Source organism: Coregonus clupeaformis, chromosome 31, assembly GCF_020615455.1.
Source record: "Coregonus clupeaformis isolate EN_2021a chromosome 31, ASM2061545v1, whole genome shotgun sequence".
In the NCBI taxonomy this organism is placed as follows: domain Eukaryota; kingdom Metazoa; phylum Chordata; class Actinopteri; order Salmoniformes; family Salmonidae; genus Coregonus; species Coregonus clupeaformis.
The window spans coordinates 4,333,864-4,352,058 of record NC_059222.1 but is presented as its reverse complement, the minus strand read 5'-3'; the positions used below and the strand labels follow the sequence as shown (position 1 = coordinate 4,352,058).

Sequence of the window (18,195 nt, the reverse complement as noted above, 5' to 3'; positions counted from 1 at the left end):
CGCATTGCGGCACCACTCACCGCTCTCACCTCCATCTCACTACCGTTCGCTTGGAATGAAGGGGCCGAATCAGCGTTCGAAGAACTGAAACATCGCTTCGCCTCGGCTCCCATTCTGATGCAGCGGACCCCACCGCCAGTTTGTCGTGGAGGTGGATGTATCCGACACTGGGGTAGGTGCGGTGTTGTCGCCAACGTTCTCCTGAAGATAACAAACTGCATCCCTGTGCTTTTCTTTCACGGAAGCTTTCTCAGGCAGAGAGGAATTATGATGTTGGAAATCGTGAACTGCTCGCCGTTAAGCTGGCTCTCGAGGAGTGGCGGCATTGGTTGGAGGGGGCGGAACAATCCTTCATCGTTTGGACGGATCACAAGAATCTGGCATACATCCAGTCAGCTAAGCAGCTCAATCCCCGTCAAGCCAGGTGGGCACTATTTTTTGGGAGATTCAATTTTTCTCTGTCCTACCGTCCTGGGTCATGCAACGTCAAGCCTGACGCCCTGTCTCGTGTTCATTCTGCTGTTGATACTGGTAGTAACCCTGAACCCATCTTACCTCCTACCTGCAGTATTGCGGCCATTACATGTGACATCGAAGGGATTGTTAGACAGGCTCAACATCATCAAGCTGACCCTGGGAGCGGTCCTCCTAAGCGGTTGTTTGTCCCTGAGTCTGTTCGCTCCCAGGTACTTCAGTGGGCTCACTCATCTCCCCTTACCTGTCACCCTGGAGTTACTCGGACCCTTGACTTTGTGCGACGGAAGTTCTGGTGGCCCAGGATGGAGGCGGACACTCGAGCCTTCATTGCTGCTTGTACGGTATGTGCACGAAGTAGGAACTCCACCCAGGCCAGCGCTGGTCATCTACGACCTCTGCCTATACCCAGCCGGCCCTGGTCCCACATTGCATTGGATTTTGCCACTGGACTTCCCCCCTCATCTGGAAAGACTGTCATTCTTACTGTGATTTATCGTTTTTCTAAGTTTGCTCATTTTTTGGCCCTACCTAAACTGCCCACTGCCAGAGAGACGGCTGATATTTTGGTTGAACATGTGTTCCGCTCTCATGGTCTATCCACTGATATTGTTTCTGACAGGGGTCCCCAGTTTGTCTCCCAGGTATGGAAAGCTTTCTGTAAAGCTTTGGGCATCACATCCAGCCTGTCCTCTGGATATCACCCCCAGACCAACGGGCAAGCCGAGAGAGCGAACCAGGAGATGGAGACCGCTCTCCGCTGTGTCACAGGGTCTAACCCTGGGTCTTGGAGCTCCATGCTTCCCTGGGTGGAATATGCTCATAACACCTTGACTAACGCTTCCTCTGGTTTGTCTCCCTTTCTGTGTGCTCTGGGTTATCAACCTCCCCTGTTCCCTTCTCAAAAGAGGGAACTGGCGGTACCCTTGGTGCAGTCCCACATGCGCCGCTGCTTCAAGGTCTGGAGGAAGGCCAGGGTAGCTCTGTCCCGAGCTTCGTCAACATGCAGAGGCAAGCCAACCGTCACCGGTCCCAGGCTCCCGGTTACTCTCCTGGTCAAGAGGTATGGCTTAAGTCACGTGATCTTCCATTGAAAGTGGAGTCTAAGAAGATGGCGCCGCGTTTTATAGGACCGTTCAAGATACTGTCTATTGTTAACCCCTGCGCGGTTAAGCTACAGCTTCCTGCCTCCCTACGGGTTCATTCCACTTTTCATGTTTCCCAGATTAAGCCTGTGTCGGTTAGTCCTCTGTGCCCGCCCAGGATCGTGGGTGGGGGTCCTGTCTACACTGTCCGGCGACTTCTGGATGTTCGCCGCCGGGGTCGTGGTTTCCAGTACCTGGTGGATTGGGAGGGTTATGGTCCTGAGGAACGTTCCTGGGTGCCCAGGAGCTTCATTGTGGATCCTGCTCTGGTCCGTGAATTTCATAGGTTACATCCCGATAGACCCTGTCGGCCGCCAGGTGGCGTCCGTGAGAGGGGGGTACTGTTAGGCCTACTGCTGCTAGGTAGCTCTCTCTCTGCTCTCCCCCTCCTCTGTCTGTCCTTGATTGCAGGAGTGAAGTCTGGTGTGCGGGAGTCAGGGTTCCAGCTGCAGCTCATTCACCATAATCACCTCAGCCTTTAAGACCCGGTCAAACCTGCCACTCATCGTCAGATCATAGTCAAGATGACCATATTATTGGAACCTGACTCCTGCCTCCGCTTCACTCCTGCCACCACCATCCTGCTTTCCACTACCGGACCTCCCTTTTGGACTCACCACGGACACTAGGACATTACGGTACCACACCTGCTCTGAACCTGGATCTGTTACCCTCCCTGTAACCTGGACTTGCTCTTCCCCTATTATTGGAAACCTGGACAAATTGAACATTGTAAATAAACCTGTTAAACCTTCTCTGGCTCGGTGTAGTTGTCTGCATTTGGGTTCAAATCCAATTTAATCATGACAAAGCATCTGTCCTCGAATAGGCTATTAGTACAGAAAAAGCTCCAAATATGTGTCCAACAAGCTATTGTGTAGTCTAGCTTTTCCAGGGACTCCACAAGATTTGATAGGAATAGATGAAGCAGCGGAGAGGCCTGGGTCCACATTTATCAAAGGTGTGTGCACACAAAAAAATACTCAACTTTGCATGCGCCAGTTTTCCTACATTATGAACTTGATGGGAAAGTGTGCGTATCTCCACGTCAATCTCAAACCATGCGTGTGCACAATGTCTAGAAGGTTGATCAACTGTATTGCAAGCAAATAGGCTTATTTGTTTGTGGGAAATGGGAGGCCCTGCATTCCTCTAAGGGTTTCCCTACCCAGATGGTTTGTAACGCTCCTCCTGAGCTGCCCACTCTTGATGACGTTGCACACATGCAATCTGACACCACTGAAAGGGTACAGTGGCGGTTAATGGAGGTGGGTTGCAACTACATGATGATGGTCTCTGGCGTCACCAGAGCGGCCGCCTAGTGGCGCCACCACAGTGGTTGCCCTATCTTGGATGCGTGTTTCATGTGTCCAAAACGGAAATGGTAAGATTATGCAATCAAGAATGGTTCGCAAGAATGGAAAACCTGTTCCAACCACTTAATCAACCTTACCAACCCCATGGGGCCCATTTGTAAATATTCAGATAGATTTTCTACATATGTCTCCTACGTTCCAGAAAATGAAATACATGTTAGTTGTAGTAGACACCTATTCTAAATGGGTGGAAGCATTCCCCTATAGCAATGAGGAAGCAATAACTGTTGTCAATTGTTTGATGAGAGACATTATTCCCCGATTCGGAATTCCTCAGGGAATCGACAGCGATCGAGGACCCCATTTTGTTCTAAAAATATTAAGAGAGATGAACAAAGCCTTACGCATAGTGCACCATGTGCACACTCCCTACAATCCCCAGAGCTCGGGAATTGTTGAAAAAAACAATCAAACTTCAAAGCCCAGGCCCCTCCAGGAAAACAGCCACACCATTCCTTGGAACCGGGTGACTGGATCTTGATCAAGCAGCACATTTGAGACGGGCCCTTGGACCCCAGGTGGAAGGGACCGTTCCAGATCCTGCTGACCACCCAGACTGCAGTGAAGTGCCAGGGCCAAAATCCATGCCTCCCACTGCAAGAGAGTCCCAGAGCCGGAAGAAGCCGAGACGACTGCTGCCGGAAAGCAGTAAAGGCACTGCAGTAATTCTGGGCCTGGTATCATGCCTGGCTCTGTTTATATTACTAGAGTCCAGTGAAGCAGGGCCGGGAGGGACTGAGACTGGAGTCTTAGCCACTCCTCCGCCGGGAAATCGTGGGCTCCCTAGGGAAGGGAGCTCAGAAGAAGGGGATTATGTACCCATCCCCACAGCTACACACTCATTTACTGACTCCCCTAGCCCAACCTTAATACTAACGCCTTTCCCAACCTCACCTCACACTTACACTGATACTCCTTTTTCTCCACCAATCCAAAAACAGTTCACAAGAGAGACAGAGCAAGCACCACAGAAGAAGAGACGTTGATGCTCACCTGCACCAAGATGGACATTACAGCAATAACTACCTTTTTGTCCCTTTCTTTAAAATATGCTAAAGCAGTAAATCAGTCATCCTGTTGGGAATGCACACACATTCCTTTCACTACAAAAGGGGGAATCCCTTTGGGTGTTGTACCATTTGGTAAAGTAGATTATTTGGATACGTGTGACTGGATGAGTGAATGGCTGAAACAGACAAAAGGTGGAAAGATTGACCTATATTTGGACTTGGTCTGTGCATATATTGACGTTATCTTCAAAAATGAGACATTAGAGAATACAGATATAACATTTAACAATAGTTATTTCCTAGATTTCAATAGCTCCCGTAAACCCCCTATTTAACAATTACCAACCCCCCTATAGGAGCATTGTGCATGTTAAGGGAGACACGGTCTGATTATTTTATGGGACACAGCTCTTGTAAGTACATCATGAACATGACAGAGCCATATTCCTACTGTAGTATTAACTTTACACAGCGTATTGGTGCATTAAATGGCACCTGGTTCATCTGTGGGTGCAAGGTTTACTCATGGTTACCACAACAATGGACAGGATCTTGTTATATTGGGTATGTAACTCCCCACATGATGTCACACCCTGGCTCTGGGACTCTATATGTTGAGCCAGTGTGTGTTCATTCTATGTGGTTTATTTCTATGTTGGGGGTTCTGGTTTGTTGTTTTCTATGTTTGCCTTAGTGACTCCCAATCAGAGGCAACGAGTGTCAGCTGTTGGCTGGTTGTCTCTGATTGGGAGCCATATTTAACTGTCTGTTTTTCACTTTGTGTTTGTGGGTTTTTGTTCCGTGTTCGGTCATTGTCACCGTGGACGTTACGAGTCGTTTGTTGTTTTGTTCGTGCTTTAATTTAATAAAGTCAACATGTTCATTCATCACGCTGCGCATTGGTCTCTCCCTGACGATCGTGACACATGAGATGGTTAAAACTTCCTGATTTGCTCCTAGAAGCAAGAGAGCTATTACTGAGGCTGAGAGGTTCTTTGCAATTGCATTTCCAGGGTATGGGGTGTCGCAATTGGTCAGATAATCTATAAATATGGCAGCCTCCCTAGAAGAACTGGTTAATAAAACTGTGGAAGGCCTTACCCGTCTCAACTCTGAAATGGTAGCGATCAGAACTGTGGCTATGCAGAATCTTGCCGTTCTGGACTAACTTTTGGCTGCCCAGGGAGGTATGTATAGCGCATTCGGAAAGTATTCAGACTCCTTGACTTTTTCCACATTTGGTTACGTTACAGCCTTATTCTAAAAGGGATTAAATTGTTTCCCCCCCGCATCAATCTACACACAATACCCCATAATGACAAAGCAAAAACAGGTTTGTAGAAATGTTAGCAAAAAAACACAAATAAAACGGAAATATTACATTTACATAAGTATTCAGACCTTTAATCAGTACATTGTTGAAGCACCTTTGGCAGCGATTACAGCCTCGATTCTTCTTGAGTATGATGCTACAAGCTTGGCACACCTGTATTTGGGGAGTTTCTCCCATTCTTCTCTGCAGATCCTCTCAAGCTCTGTCAGGTTGGATGGGGAGCGTCACCGCACAGCTATTTTCAGGTCTCTCCAGTGATGTTCGATTGGGTTCAAGTCCGGGATCTGGCTGGGCCACTCAAGGACATGCAGAGACTTGTCCCGCAGCCACTCCTGCGTTGTCTTGGCTGTGTGCTTAGGGTTGTTGTCCTGTTGGATGGTGAACCTTCGCCCCAGTCTGAGGTCCTGAGCGCTCTGGAGCAGGTTTTCATCAAGGATCTCTCTGTACTTTGCTCAGTTCATCTTTCCCTCAATCCTGACTAGTCTCCCAGTCCCTGCCACTGAAAAACATCCCCCACAGCATGAATCAAATCAAATCAAATTGCATTTGTCACATGCGCCGAATACAACAGGTGTAGACCTTACAGTGAAATACTTACTTACAATGCTTGGCATCCAGGCCAAAGAGTTCAATCTTGGTTTCATCAGACCAAATAATATTTTTTCTCATGGTCTAATTCCTTTAGGTGCCGTTTGGCAAACTCCAAGTGGGCTGTCATGTGCCTTTTACTGAGGAGTGGCTTCCCTCTGGCCACTCTACCATAAAGGCCTGATTTGTGGAGTGCTGCAGAGATGGTCGTCCTTCTGGAAGGTTCTCCCATCTCCACAGAAGAACTCTGGAGTTCTTTCAGAGTGACCATCGGGTTCTTGATCACCTTCCTGACCAAGGCCCTTCTCCCCCGATTTCTCAGTTTGGCCGGGCGGCCAGCTATAGGAAGAGTCTTGGTGGTTCCAAACGTCTCCCATTTAAGAATGATGGAGGCCACTGTATTCTTGGGGACCTTCAATGCTGCAGACGTTTTTTGGTACCCTTCCCCAAATCTGTGCCTCAACACAATCCTGTCTCGGAGCTCTACGGACAATTCCTTCGACCTCATGGCTTGGGTTTTGCTCTGACATACCCTGTCAACTGTGGGACCTTATATAGACATGTGTGCCTTTCCAAATAATGGCCAATCAATTGAATTTACCACAGGTGGACTCCAATCAAGTTGTAGAAACATCTCAAGGATGATCAATGGAAACAGGATGCACCTGAGCTCAATTTCGAGTCTCGTAGCAAAGGGTCTGAATACTTATGTAAATAAGGTATTTCTGTTTTTCATTTTTAATACATTTTCTACAATTTCAAAAAACCTGTTTTCACTTTGCCATGATGGGGTATTGTGTGTAGATTGATGAGGGAAAAAAATAATTTCATCCATTTTAGAATAAGGTTGTAACGTAACAAAATGTGGAAAAAGTCAAGGGGTCTGAATAGTTTCCAAATGCACTGTATGCTGTCATTCGAACTGAGTGCTGCACATACATACCTGATGAATCAGAACATGTTGAAAATTTGGCTGATCTGATCCATAAGGAACATGGGAACCCTGACTTGGTTGTCAGACATGTTCGGGTCTTGGAGAGCGACTATTGTACAATATGTTTTCTATGCCCTCATGTTGTTAGTTTCTATTGTTGAAATAATATGATGCATTAAGAGTCTGTGTAGTATCTGTACAAAACAGTTAACTACCAATATAATGACGTAATGAACTGTCCTACTGTCGGCTGAAGATGACTGTCCAACAGGAGATGACTATGCTTATTGTCATAGAAATGATCCCGACCCATATGAATCTGACAATAATGATATGTATGTCAAAGCGTTAGCTTTAATGCCTTACTCCTCCTCCTCTCCTAACCATGAACTACCAGAAGTGATATTTCCCTGTCTGTTCCGATGTTCGTATAGAGGACATAAATGCTTATGGTGTAGCAAGAGTTTTTCCAAGACAAAGAATGGTCATTACCACCATGTAGGCCCATATGATTGTGCCCTTTGTCAAAGAAGTGACTGTCACATTTGCAAAGGTCCTTGTTAATTGTGTTAATTAACGCAAGATTTTGAAGCCTCTCTGATTAGACACAGAGAAGATAACGTTTCCCTTTGATTGATTGCTGGTATAGTTGTTCTTATGGAAGTCTCCATAGCACAAAAGGGGGAATTGTGAAGGAAAAATTAAGCTTAATGACATTTGTGTTAGACAACTGTACTGTGTGCTTTAAAGCTATTATCCAAGATGAACTAGAACCGGACAAATTTGGATTTGAGGTAGGGGAGTATGAAACGTGACAATCCGACATGTGGATACCTACAGTATATATATGTCTTATATAATAGATAAGCTTGCCAAGAAAAGAGAATACTGATCTAAACCAGATGTTCCTTGCCTACATAAGCTAAAATGTATTTGTGTCTAAGAGAGTCCAATGCTGGCTGCGTCCAGAAAAGGTCTCCTCTGCACAGGTCACTATTGAATAAAACCTGGGTGAATACGTAACAGTTTTCTCAACTACAAGAGCAGATTTTTCTACAACAGTAACACACAAACATAGACACATCACACAACCCCCACACGCGCAACCACACAAACACACACAAACACACACAGACTCACCTGCAGTGCCTGTGCACTCCTGCTACTGTCTCAATGATGGAGCACTCGCCCTCGTTGAGGCAGAAGGCCAGGTCCTTGTCGTCGATGCATGACTTGAAGACATCCGAACGCAGATTAGGGAATGTGGGGGCCACTGTGAAAAGGAGAGAGAGAAAGAGAGATGTTACTGGTTGTCACAGAGAGACCGTTTTGCTTTGGGTAACATATCAACTTCAGAACCACAGCAAAAAACAACAACATTTCTTTATCAAGAAAGAAAGATGACAGAGAGAGAAAGAGAGAGAGGTGTCCAAAATGAGCAAAAAAGACTGCAATGCTATGCTTCTGTATTTCTGCCAGGAGTAATTTAACCTGGATTATTACTTGATTTGGCTTATTGTATAAACAGTAAGGATTTTTTTATGTTATGCCAAATATCTTGGCCCTATGATCGTGGCCTATTTTCATCATACATGCATCATACATGCAGCTTCCATACACACTGACAAGGCTACTCGGGAGCTTGCGGTGCTATGTTGATATGAATAATATTCAGTAGCAGGTGTCACAACACGGCGGGTCAGAGTCAATAGGTTAATGGAGAGGAGCTAAGTAGACACTGCAGTCTCTCTCCACTCCTTCTTGTTAATCATCAACAATGTTGACATCAACTGCAGTAAGGAGAGATACACAGATACATGAACAAACCGGTCTGCATCAACTCAGTAATCATTTGTTGAATGGGAAATCATTATTTGTTCCCTGAGGAGGCTTTGATATAAAGATTATCAGAATAATGCAAACATTTGATGTATAGTACATCAACAGTATGGATACTCTGGACTGTGAAAAAAATGTGTTTTGGTAAAAATGTACAAAAGGGTGAAGAATGTTGATAAATACACTCTTAGGAATAAAGGTTAAGAGCTCTATTCAATCAGATCCACTTTAGCCGACATCCGCATAGCAGTTGTTTTGTCGGAGGTGTCGGAAGTGGAACTGAATGAGAGCTGTCAAATCCAGTGGCGGCTCCTGAAAAAATTCTCAGGAGGGGCAATTTTTCTGATGATTTAGGTGACCTACACACATTTAAAAAAAGATATGTCCAGCAACAACATGAAGACAGGGGCAGCATATAAGTCAATACCAGAAGCATTTATTGACTGATCTCAAAAGTGTTGGCTTACCAGGGTTGGTGGAGCCCTCAGTTTCATCTTTGCCTCGCAAAGCTAACTCAAACACTCCGCAAAACTTCACACACTGGATTAGCCGGCTGAGGATGTGGCGGTTCTTGCTAATGTCGTAGTAAATATATTTGTTATAGTGAATATGGAATATGATATGTTGAGTAAAATGTTGTGCTAAGATCTATTTAGGTCAGGAGCTGGTTATAAGTTATGTTCCTATCCAATAACAATGGACAAAAGGGTCCTATCTTGTCAGCCTTGTCAGCAGGTGGCCAAAGACAACACCCACGCCATAGGCCTCTCAGTTCTTCCAACTCACGAGTTCTTGCTCTGAGGACACACACACACAAACACACACACACACACACATCATCACTGTTAAACACACACACACACACACATCATCACTGTTAAACACACACACACACACACACACACACACAAAAATCCCCTCTCTTAGGCTGAACATTTGAAGACAGAGAACCCGACTCAGAGCCAATGCAACAGTGACAGTAGCCTGGAGGGGACCTCGCCCAACTCATCAGGACCAATCAGAAGATCAGAACTACTAGATTGAACCTACTTCATTTATTGCATAAAATGTCTGCACACAATGTTTCGGGCTCTCTTCAGAAATAATAATAATAATATGCCATTTAGCAGACGCTTTTATCCAAAGCGACTTACAGTCATGCGTGCATACATTTTTGTGTATGGGTGGTCCCGGGATCGAACCCACTACCTTGGCGTTACAAGCACCATGCTCTACCACTGAGCTACAGAAAGTGGATACTCATGGATGCGCATTGCAATTGTAAAATGTCAACACAATTGGAGACACCACGTCATTTTTGGAGACATGTTATTGACAGTAAACTATTGTAGATGCGACTGCTAACTAAATAAAACATTTTAGCTGGCTAGCTAATCATCTTAGCTAAATGTGGGGCAAACAATTCAGTTATTTACCGTTAATTTGAGGGATTGGGGTGAAAGAAATCGAGTTACATAGTGATACTTTACGATATACTGTATTGACAATATCGCAATATTTTAGCGCTAGTTGGCTGTACCTGCACCAAAACACCATTATTGTTCCTTCATAGCTTGTTCTCAATCTTTTCACATTGGGAGCCAATTTGTTTTCAGCACTTTTATTTCCATGACTGATCAAAACTCGTTCTCATGGCTTTCTGATCCCTCTGCAACAGACATATGGTGCGCAATAAAATCACAGTATCGAATCGCAATACGTATAGAATCATGAGACTCGCAATGCTGATGCATATATCTTATCGTGAGGTTCCTGGCAATTCCCAGCCCAAGTTCATTTGCCACAACAAATCTCTTCGCTAGCAAACGCAATGTGTCTCCAGCAATGTTTACTTTTTTGACGTTCTATGGCATCTCCACTTTCCAAGCATATATGACCACATGTAATATTTTGGTAAGTGATGCAAATAGTGAACTATGTAGGGCCAGGATGTAAAATATATGTAGCTGCAGCAATTTCTCTTATCTGATATGGTAAGTAATGGGGCTTGATTTATAGCTCCCTAAGAGTTTGACGAACGGGTCCGTGAACGCGATTGCAGATATCTTTACCTCTGAATAAACTGCCTTATATTATACAATTATCCACCTTGTCCAAAAGTCTCTACTTTTTCTCCGTTCTCCAGTAAACTTGTTTTATCAACAATAGTAAGGTTCAATGACACAGAAAGCAGTTCAATGTCGGGGTACAGTCGCTCTCTTACCAGGATCGCGGTCCGCTCTGACCAGGGTGAAGGTGGCCGGCTCCACCTCTCTGCCAGCAGCGTTTTCATTATTTAGTCCGTTCAGAAGCGGGTATGTACACGATCAACAAGATCAGTCCAAAACCGAAGATCAGTCCAAAGCAGAATGTTTGCAGAATGTTTGTAAACTAAGTCTACAAATTAAAAACATAAAATAACGCCACACTGCAGGTCGCAACATAGACGCTGATAGCCGCCATTGTCTTAGTTACGTTCAACGTTACGTCACGTATGACGAAAGCGCGTAAGTGCATGCACACAGACACCCATAGAGAATGTATTGAAAGCTTTGAAATGTGAAAAAAATAGATTTTACATGACAGGCTATGAGAGACTTCTGGGCGATTTTCAACCTGACTGAAATCGCCCAAAAACGGGCGGGCCATTTGAAGCACGACTTTAGCCTGATTTGACATTTAGTGGCTGGCAGATCAGACGTGAACACTGATAACTGCTGTTGCCGTGATATAATTTTTTATAAATTTATAAAAAAAAAATATAATTTTTTTTATTTTTTATTTTTTTATAATTGATTAGAAAAAAAATCCCTTCCTTTTCCCGTTTGGCAGTGCGTCGCCCATATCGCCCTATTGAACAAGCCGTCCCTGGTCAAATCCACAAGTGGCTCCCGGCATTATATGTAAAGTGGACATTGCTATTGGCTGTACGGAGTCACATTAACAGCAATCCCATGGAGCCTTGTTTACAAGTTGAACACTAGAATGTGAGATGTAATCTACACCTCGATTAGGATGATTGAAATCCTCATTGTTTTGTTTAAAGATTTTTCAAGTTGAGCGAAATTATTTCTATATAGCCTAAACTTTCTCGTGCTGACCTTCTAACATGAGTGGAGTGGGTGTGACTTCGTGACAATGATGCAAAAGTAGCTGCTCACTGATTTGACGTCTCCAACGCAATTCCACCTCCAACACCTCTGTTGCCGGTGTCATGGCTCAATTCCATCATGGCCACCTAATCATCCCCCTCATTCCTAATTGGCATATGTCACTCCTCACCTTTCCAACTAATAGCTGATGTGTGGTGAGAGTTCTGGCACAAAAATGGTTGCCGTGCGTTACTGAGGTGTGTGCTACACATTGATGGTGGATGAGGTGAGTTTCCCCCTACTATGTAACGCGCTTTCAGTACCTCAGTTTGTAGAAAAGTGCTATGTAAATCCAATCAATTATTATTAATTAATATTATTTGTATACGATCATATATGTCTCTCTACTATGCATGGGAATAGTTGGGAACAGATTTCCAAAATAAAAATCACTTGGAGCTGATTTCCTGGTGTTTTACAGTCTTTTATGTCCAACAATGAAAATGCAACGAAACAAAAAATGACTTTTTTTTTTTTTATTATTTTTTGAAAACTTGGGGGGGCAAATAAAACTTCCCAATTTGGCCCGCGGGTCGCCAGTTGGGGAACCCTGATCTCGCTCCTTAGTTTTGTTCTTAAAGGGGTACTTTAATTAAGAATATACCATTTAGCAGACGCTTTTATCCAAAGCGACTTACAGTCATGTGTGCATAAATTTTTTACGTATTGGTGGTCCCGGGGATCGAACCCACTACCCTGGCGTTACAAGCGCCATGCTCTACCAATTGAGCTCTACCAATAGTTCTAGGTACATAATTGTACCCCAGTTCATACCTTACGCCTCGATCACACCGACAGCGTCATTGCGTTTTGGTACACCAGAGGTACATTCATTTCCATTGGAACGCTGCATTTGCCTTGCAGCATTGTGTTGCAGAGGCATTTTGCAGTGCGTTCTGTGTGGTGCATACTTTGAGTTTATCGAACGTGTGCATCAAATTGTATGTGTACACGGCTTGACAGAAATGGTAGTAGAAGGTGAATGTTGAACTTTTGTTGCACACATATCCAGATGATGCTGTACCGTTTTGCGCAATGACGCTGTCGGTGTGATCGCTAAGCAGCTAACTTCGAAGCAGTGTGCCGATGCGTGTATCACTTTATCAGTACAAGTACATCATCAATATGAGGAGGTGGAGCCGTACTGGATGGCCCGCCGTTTTACAAGCTCCGACCCAACTTTGCTATTTTGTGATAATTGTATTGTTTATTTTTTGTCTACTTTCACGTAATGTATCCGCTATTATTTCTTACAACCGAAAATAACTCTTGAACATCAGATCGGAAGTTACTTACCCCAATTCCGGCTTCTACTTCGACTCATCTGCCCTGGGCTTTCTCTGTAATTCCAACCCAATTTTCGGGCTACCGAAGATGAAACGCCAGTGTTACAGAGGTAAAAGAGGGGGGATCTTGGTGAGATTAAGGCGAAGGGAAAACCGGCCACCTCTTCCCTCCATTCTACTGGCGGATTTACAGTCAATTGATAATAAGATGGATGACCTCCGATCGCGGATTTGCTACCAACGGGACTCGGAATTGCAATATTCTTTGCTTTTCAGAAACATGGCTCTCAGACAAGATACCCCCCACGGCTATCCAACTCGATGGATTCGCCATTCACCGGGCAGACAGGACAGTGGAGTCAGGGAAATCGAGGGGGGAGGGGTTTGCCTCTTCATCAACTCCAACTGGTGTGCTAATTCCAGCGCGGTGGAAGTGTCGACCCACTGTTCACCCGTCTTGGAATACCTTATGGTCAAATGCCGAACCTTCTACCTCCCGAGGAAGTTTTCAGCTGTTATCGTGACTGCTGTATACATTCCACCTCTGGACACTAAAAATAATAAACTGGAGCTTAACGAACTGTACAAGGCTATAAACAAAGAACCCCTACACCCAGAGTCTGCCTTTCTGGTTGCTGGTGATTTTAATTAGATGCCCAACTTCCATCAACACGTCTCCAACGCCACTAGGGGCGAAAAAGTCCTAGGCCACTGCTATTCTACCTACAAGCAAGCATACAAGGCCCTCCCTCGTCCGCCATTCGGCAAATCAGATCATGACTCCTTGCTTCCTGTTAACAAGCAGAAGCTGAAACAGGTAGTACCCGCGATTCACTCCATTAAGAAATGGTCACCAGAATCAGAGATTATGCTTCATGAATGCTTTGCTAACGCTGATTGGAATATGTTTCGAGACTCTGCTGATAACATTGACGAGCTAACCACATCATTAGAAAATGCATCGGCGACATTGTACCCACGGTGAAGGTTCGCTGCTTCTCCAATCAAAATCCTGGATTAACAAAGAGGTTGGCAATAGACTAAAGAGCAGGGCTATTGCACACAGAGCTATCGCAGACAACCCTGATGCTACGACCAAAGACAGGAATAAGTACAAGAAGTCCCGCTATGACCTCCGCAGAGTCATCAAAGGAGCAAAAGGACAATATAGGAATAAGGTGGAATCATACTACACAGGCTCCGCCACCCACCGCATGTGGCAGGGGCTACAGTCTATTAAAAAGGAAGACCCAATCGTGATCCGCCCAACGATGCTTCTCTACCAGACCAACTCAAAGCATTCAATGCACACTTTGACAACAACAACATCGTACTGGGTGTGAGGGCCGGCTCATTACCTGTATAAAAGACATCTGGGAGCCAGAAATCTTTCTAATTGAGAGGGGGTCAAATACTTCTTTCCCTCATTAAAATGCAAATCAATTTATAACATTTTTGACATGCGTTTTTCTGGATTTTGTTGTTGTTATTCTGTCTCTCACCGTTCAAATAAACCTACCATTAAAATTATAGACTGATCATGTCTTTGTCAGTGGGCAAACGTACAAAATCAGCAGGGGATCAAATACTTTATGATCAGACCTTGATGCTCTTTTGCTCATTCAAAGGATTGAACTAACTAATGAACTGCAAATCTAGTGTAATAACAGCGATAATTGTCAGGTTGACAATTTTCTTTAAAGCCAGAATCCTTAATTGGTGAAAAACTGCCACGTCCGTTTGGGATATTACAACAACAAAGAAGTCACTGCAAATAACAAACACTGTTTTTTTCCCACTGAGTAATTGCACATGCAATAGTACAGCAGAAGATGTATATTTTGACCACGCTGCCGGATGTTTCTCTCCTTTGTTTTATCAACAAAACAAAAACAAAGGCGCTGGGGCGAACAGTGGTGTTTGATATTTAATGGCATCCTATATGTACTGTATGTATAGAGGTTTATCTGTTTAAGCGCAAATACCCTGAATTTGGGGACTTTCGTTATATACTTTTCTTTATCAAGGTAATCTGCTTATAAATCAGCCTCTGTTAAGCCAATTCGCAATCGGAACAGTTTGGGCTGAGCCATGCTTCCCAGCTTGATTTGAGTGTGCCTTACAAGACTCTGGGGTATCGGGTTACATATCCACAGCCATTGGATGCTGGGAAGTCCCGCCTTAACTTTAATTCGCTGGTCGGCCTGTCGGTCAATTTGTGGCAGAAGGACATGTCGGACCCTCATAGGCTGCATAGCGTTGGGAAGCTAAGAACCTTCCGCAACGATAGCAACTCCCATCGTTCTACGACAAACACAAATGGTTTTATATCAAATGTAATAAAACAAACAATAATATTTGTAGATGTGAAACAAAACTACTTTGTGTTCATCACAGACGGACAACTTTATAGGAGATGAAAGCTGAGATCGTAACAAATTCATAGAGTCACTAGCCAACTCTGAGAGTTTCAGGGGAGGGAGACAATGAATGAAAGCTGTGACCCAAAAATAAGGCTACCTTTCTCTGCCCACTAGTTCAGGGGTATTCAAACTTTTCTTGCCCAGGGACCTCCACACAGGCAAGCCGGCGACACAGGGACCCTAATCATATGTTAGCAACAAAAACATATTCTCATCTTGTCTTATCATCAGGTGAATGATAATGGCAAGGATAATTAATCAACTTTTTAAAATGAACAGATTTGATGGATCGTTTTTCATTATTTTGACCTCCCCACATTATAATTTTACATTTCAACTATCATATGCAGTATGTGCTCAAATACATTTTTGGTATGGAAATACTCAAACCCTTAACCCTCTGTAAAATCCTTCTTAAAAAATATTCGGATGGTACTGCACTGTTTCGCTATGGCTTTAGTCATCAATCTAGCAAGGGAGCAATATTCTATTAATGTAGTAATGTTTCCCTCCACCCCTAGAAAGCTATGACCTTTGGCATTCACCTGGAATTGTTTATTTAAGTCTGAGAAAAAAACACTTTTCAACCCATATGATCTAGTACACAATAAAAGTATAATAAAACATATACAAATATGATTTAAAAAATATATGAATTAATAAGCCTTTTCATACTTTATAATATGTCCATATTAAGTTATAATCCGTCTTAGGAACATCTACCTAACATTTACCCAAAATATTTCGCCTTCTTTATTACTTTAATAGACATATCATGACATTAGTGATAGTCAAAAACGTTTAAATTTGTGAATGTCTAAATCAACATTTGGGCCATTTGAACAGCGTGCATCCCTCCTATAGACAAGAGGAGAAGGGCTATGTAAAATGATTGATTTTGTCGTTCTGAGCATATGCAATGTGTCTGCCTCCGACTTAATTTTACTTATTTTAGGAAGTGTGTAGGTCACATTCTTTATCGTAGAGCTATGCAAGTTATGTATTCAGATCCGCCTGCTCGAGACAAATTCAGCGATTGCTTTGCCATGTCTGTGCCATGAAGCAGTCGAGCTGGATAAATGTTTTTCTATGGACCGCCCCTTTGACGTAACGTTGCGGGGAAGTGTTATAAATTGGTGTAGTGATGAAGCCGACCACCAGAGGGAGGTAAATACAAGTTTATTCGACAGAGGACCTTTACATGGTCCAAGGAAGGTCTGGATTGCTGTCTTCTGACAGGAAATCAATAAGTCATGTAAACATATACATATATTTTTTTGTAATTCTAGTGGCCGATTTCAAGGACTGTCAGCTTAAGGAGGTTTTAAGAGCTCCTGACCAATTCTGCTATTTTGTCTTTTTTTGTGCTGATCTTAACCTTATTTGTACATAATGTTTCTGCCATGGTTTCCTATGACCAGAAATAACTTCTGGATATCAGAACAGTGATCACTAACTTTGATTTGGATGAAGATTTCTACTTCAACGAGTCGAAGGCGCAGGACATACTGCTCACCAGGACCTAATTCCCGAGACACGGAAAAGGAAAAGGCGTCTTACATAAACTGCCTCTACCCTCCATTCTATTGGCAAACGTACAATCACCGGAGAACAAACTGTACGAGCTCCGTTAGAGACTATCCTATCAACGCAACCTGAAGAACTGTAATATCTTATCTTTCACAGAGTCATGGCTGAACAAGAACAAGGATAATATACATCTAGCTTGGTTTTCTATGTATCGGCAGGACAGAACGGCAGCGTTGGGTAAGCTCAAGGGATAAGGTGTGTGGCTCTTTGTTAACAACAGCTGGTGCGCAATCTCTAATATTAAGGAAGTTTCAAGGTTCTGCTCGCCTGAGTTAGAATACCTAATGATACACTGTAGACCATACTATTTACCAAGAGAGTTTTTCGTAGCTGTCTATTTACCACCTCAAACTGATGCTGGCATTAAGGCCGCACTCAACGAGCTGAATAGGGTCATAAGCAAACAAGAAAATGCTCATCCAGAGGTGGTGTTCCTAGTGGCTGGTGATTTTAATGCAGAAAAACTGAAATCCGTCTTACCTAATTTCTACCAGCATGACACGTGTGCAACTAGAGGCGAACAAACTCTAGATCACCTTCACTCCACACAGAAATGCATACAAAGCGCTCCCCTCCATTTGGCAAATCTGACCATAACTTTATCCTCCTGATTCCTGCTTAAAATCGAAAACTCAAACAGGAAGTACCAGTGATGCGCTCAATATGGAAGTGGTCCAATGAAGCGGATGCTAAGCTATAGGACTGTTTCGCTAGGGCAGACTGGAATATGTTCCGGGATTCATTCAATGGCATTGAGGAGTTTACCACATCAGTCGCCGGCTTCATTAATAAGTGCATCGACGACGTTGTCCCCACAGTGACCATATGTACATATCCCAACCAGAAGCCATGGATTATTGTCAACATGCGCACTGAGCTAAAGGCTAGAGCTGCCGATTTCAAGGAGTCGGACACTAATCTGGGCGTTTATAAGAAATTCTGCTACACCCTCTGACGAACCATCAAACAGGCAAAGCATCAATACAGGAGGACTAAAATGAAATCCTACTACACTGGCTCGGACCCTCGTGGGATGTAGCAGGGC

General features: G+C 43.8%; 1 protein-coding gene across 1 annotated transcript in view; it reads right to left on the bottom strand.

Moving 5' to 3' along the window:
- The window catches only part of LOC121547935 (pro-neuregulin-3, membrane-bound isoform-like), a 472,942-nt gene that overhangs the window by 267,680 nt on the left and 187,067 nt on the right, over window positions 1-18,195 (bottom strand). The window contains exon 2 of the mRNA XM_041859343.2: window positions 8,001-8,133. Within this exon, the coding sequence (XP_041715277.2) occupies window positions 8,001-8,133 (133 nt within the window). The remainder of the gene's footprint in view (window positions 1-8,000; window positions 8,134-18,195) is intronic.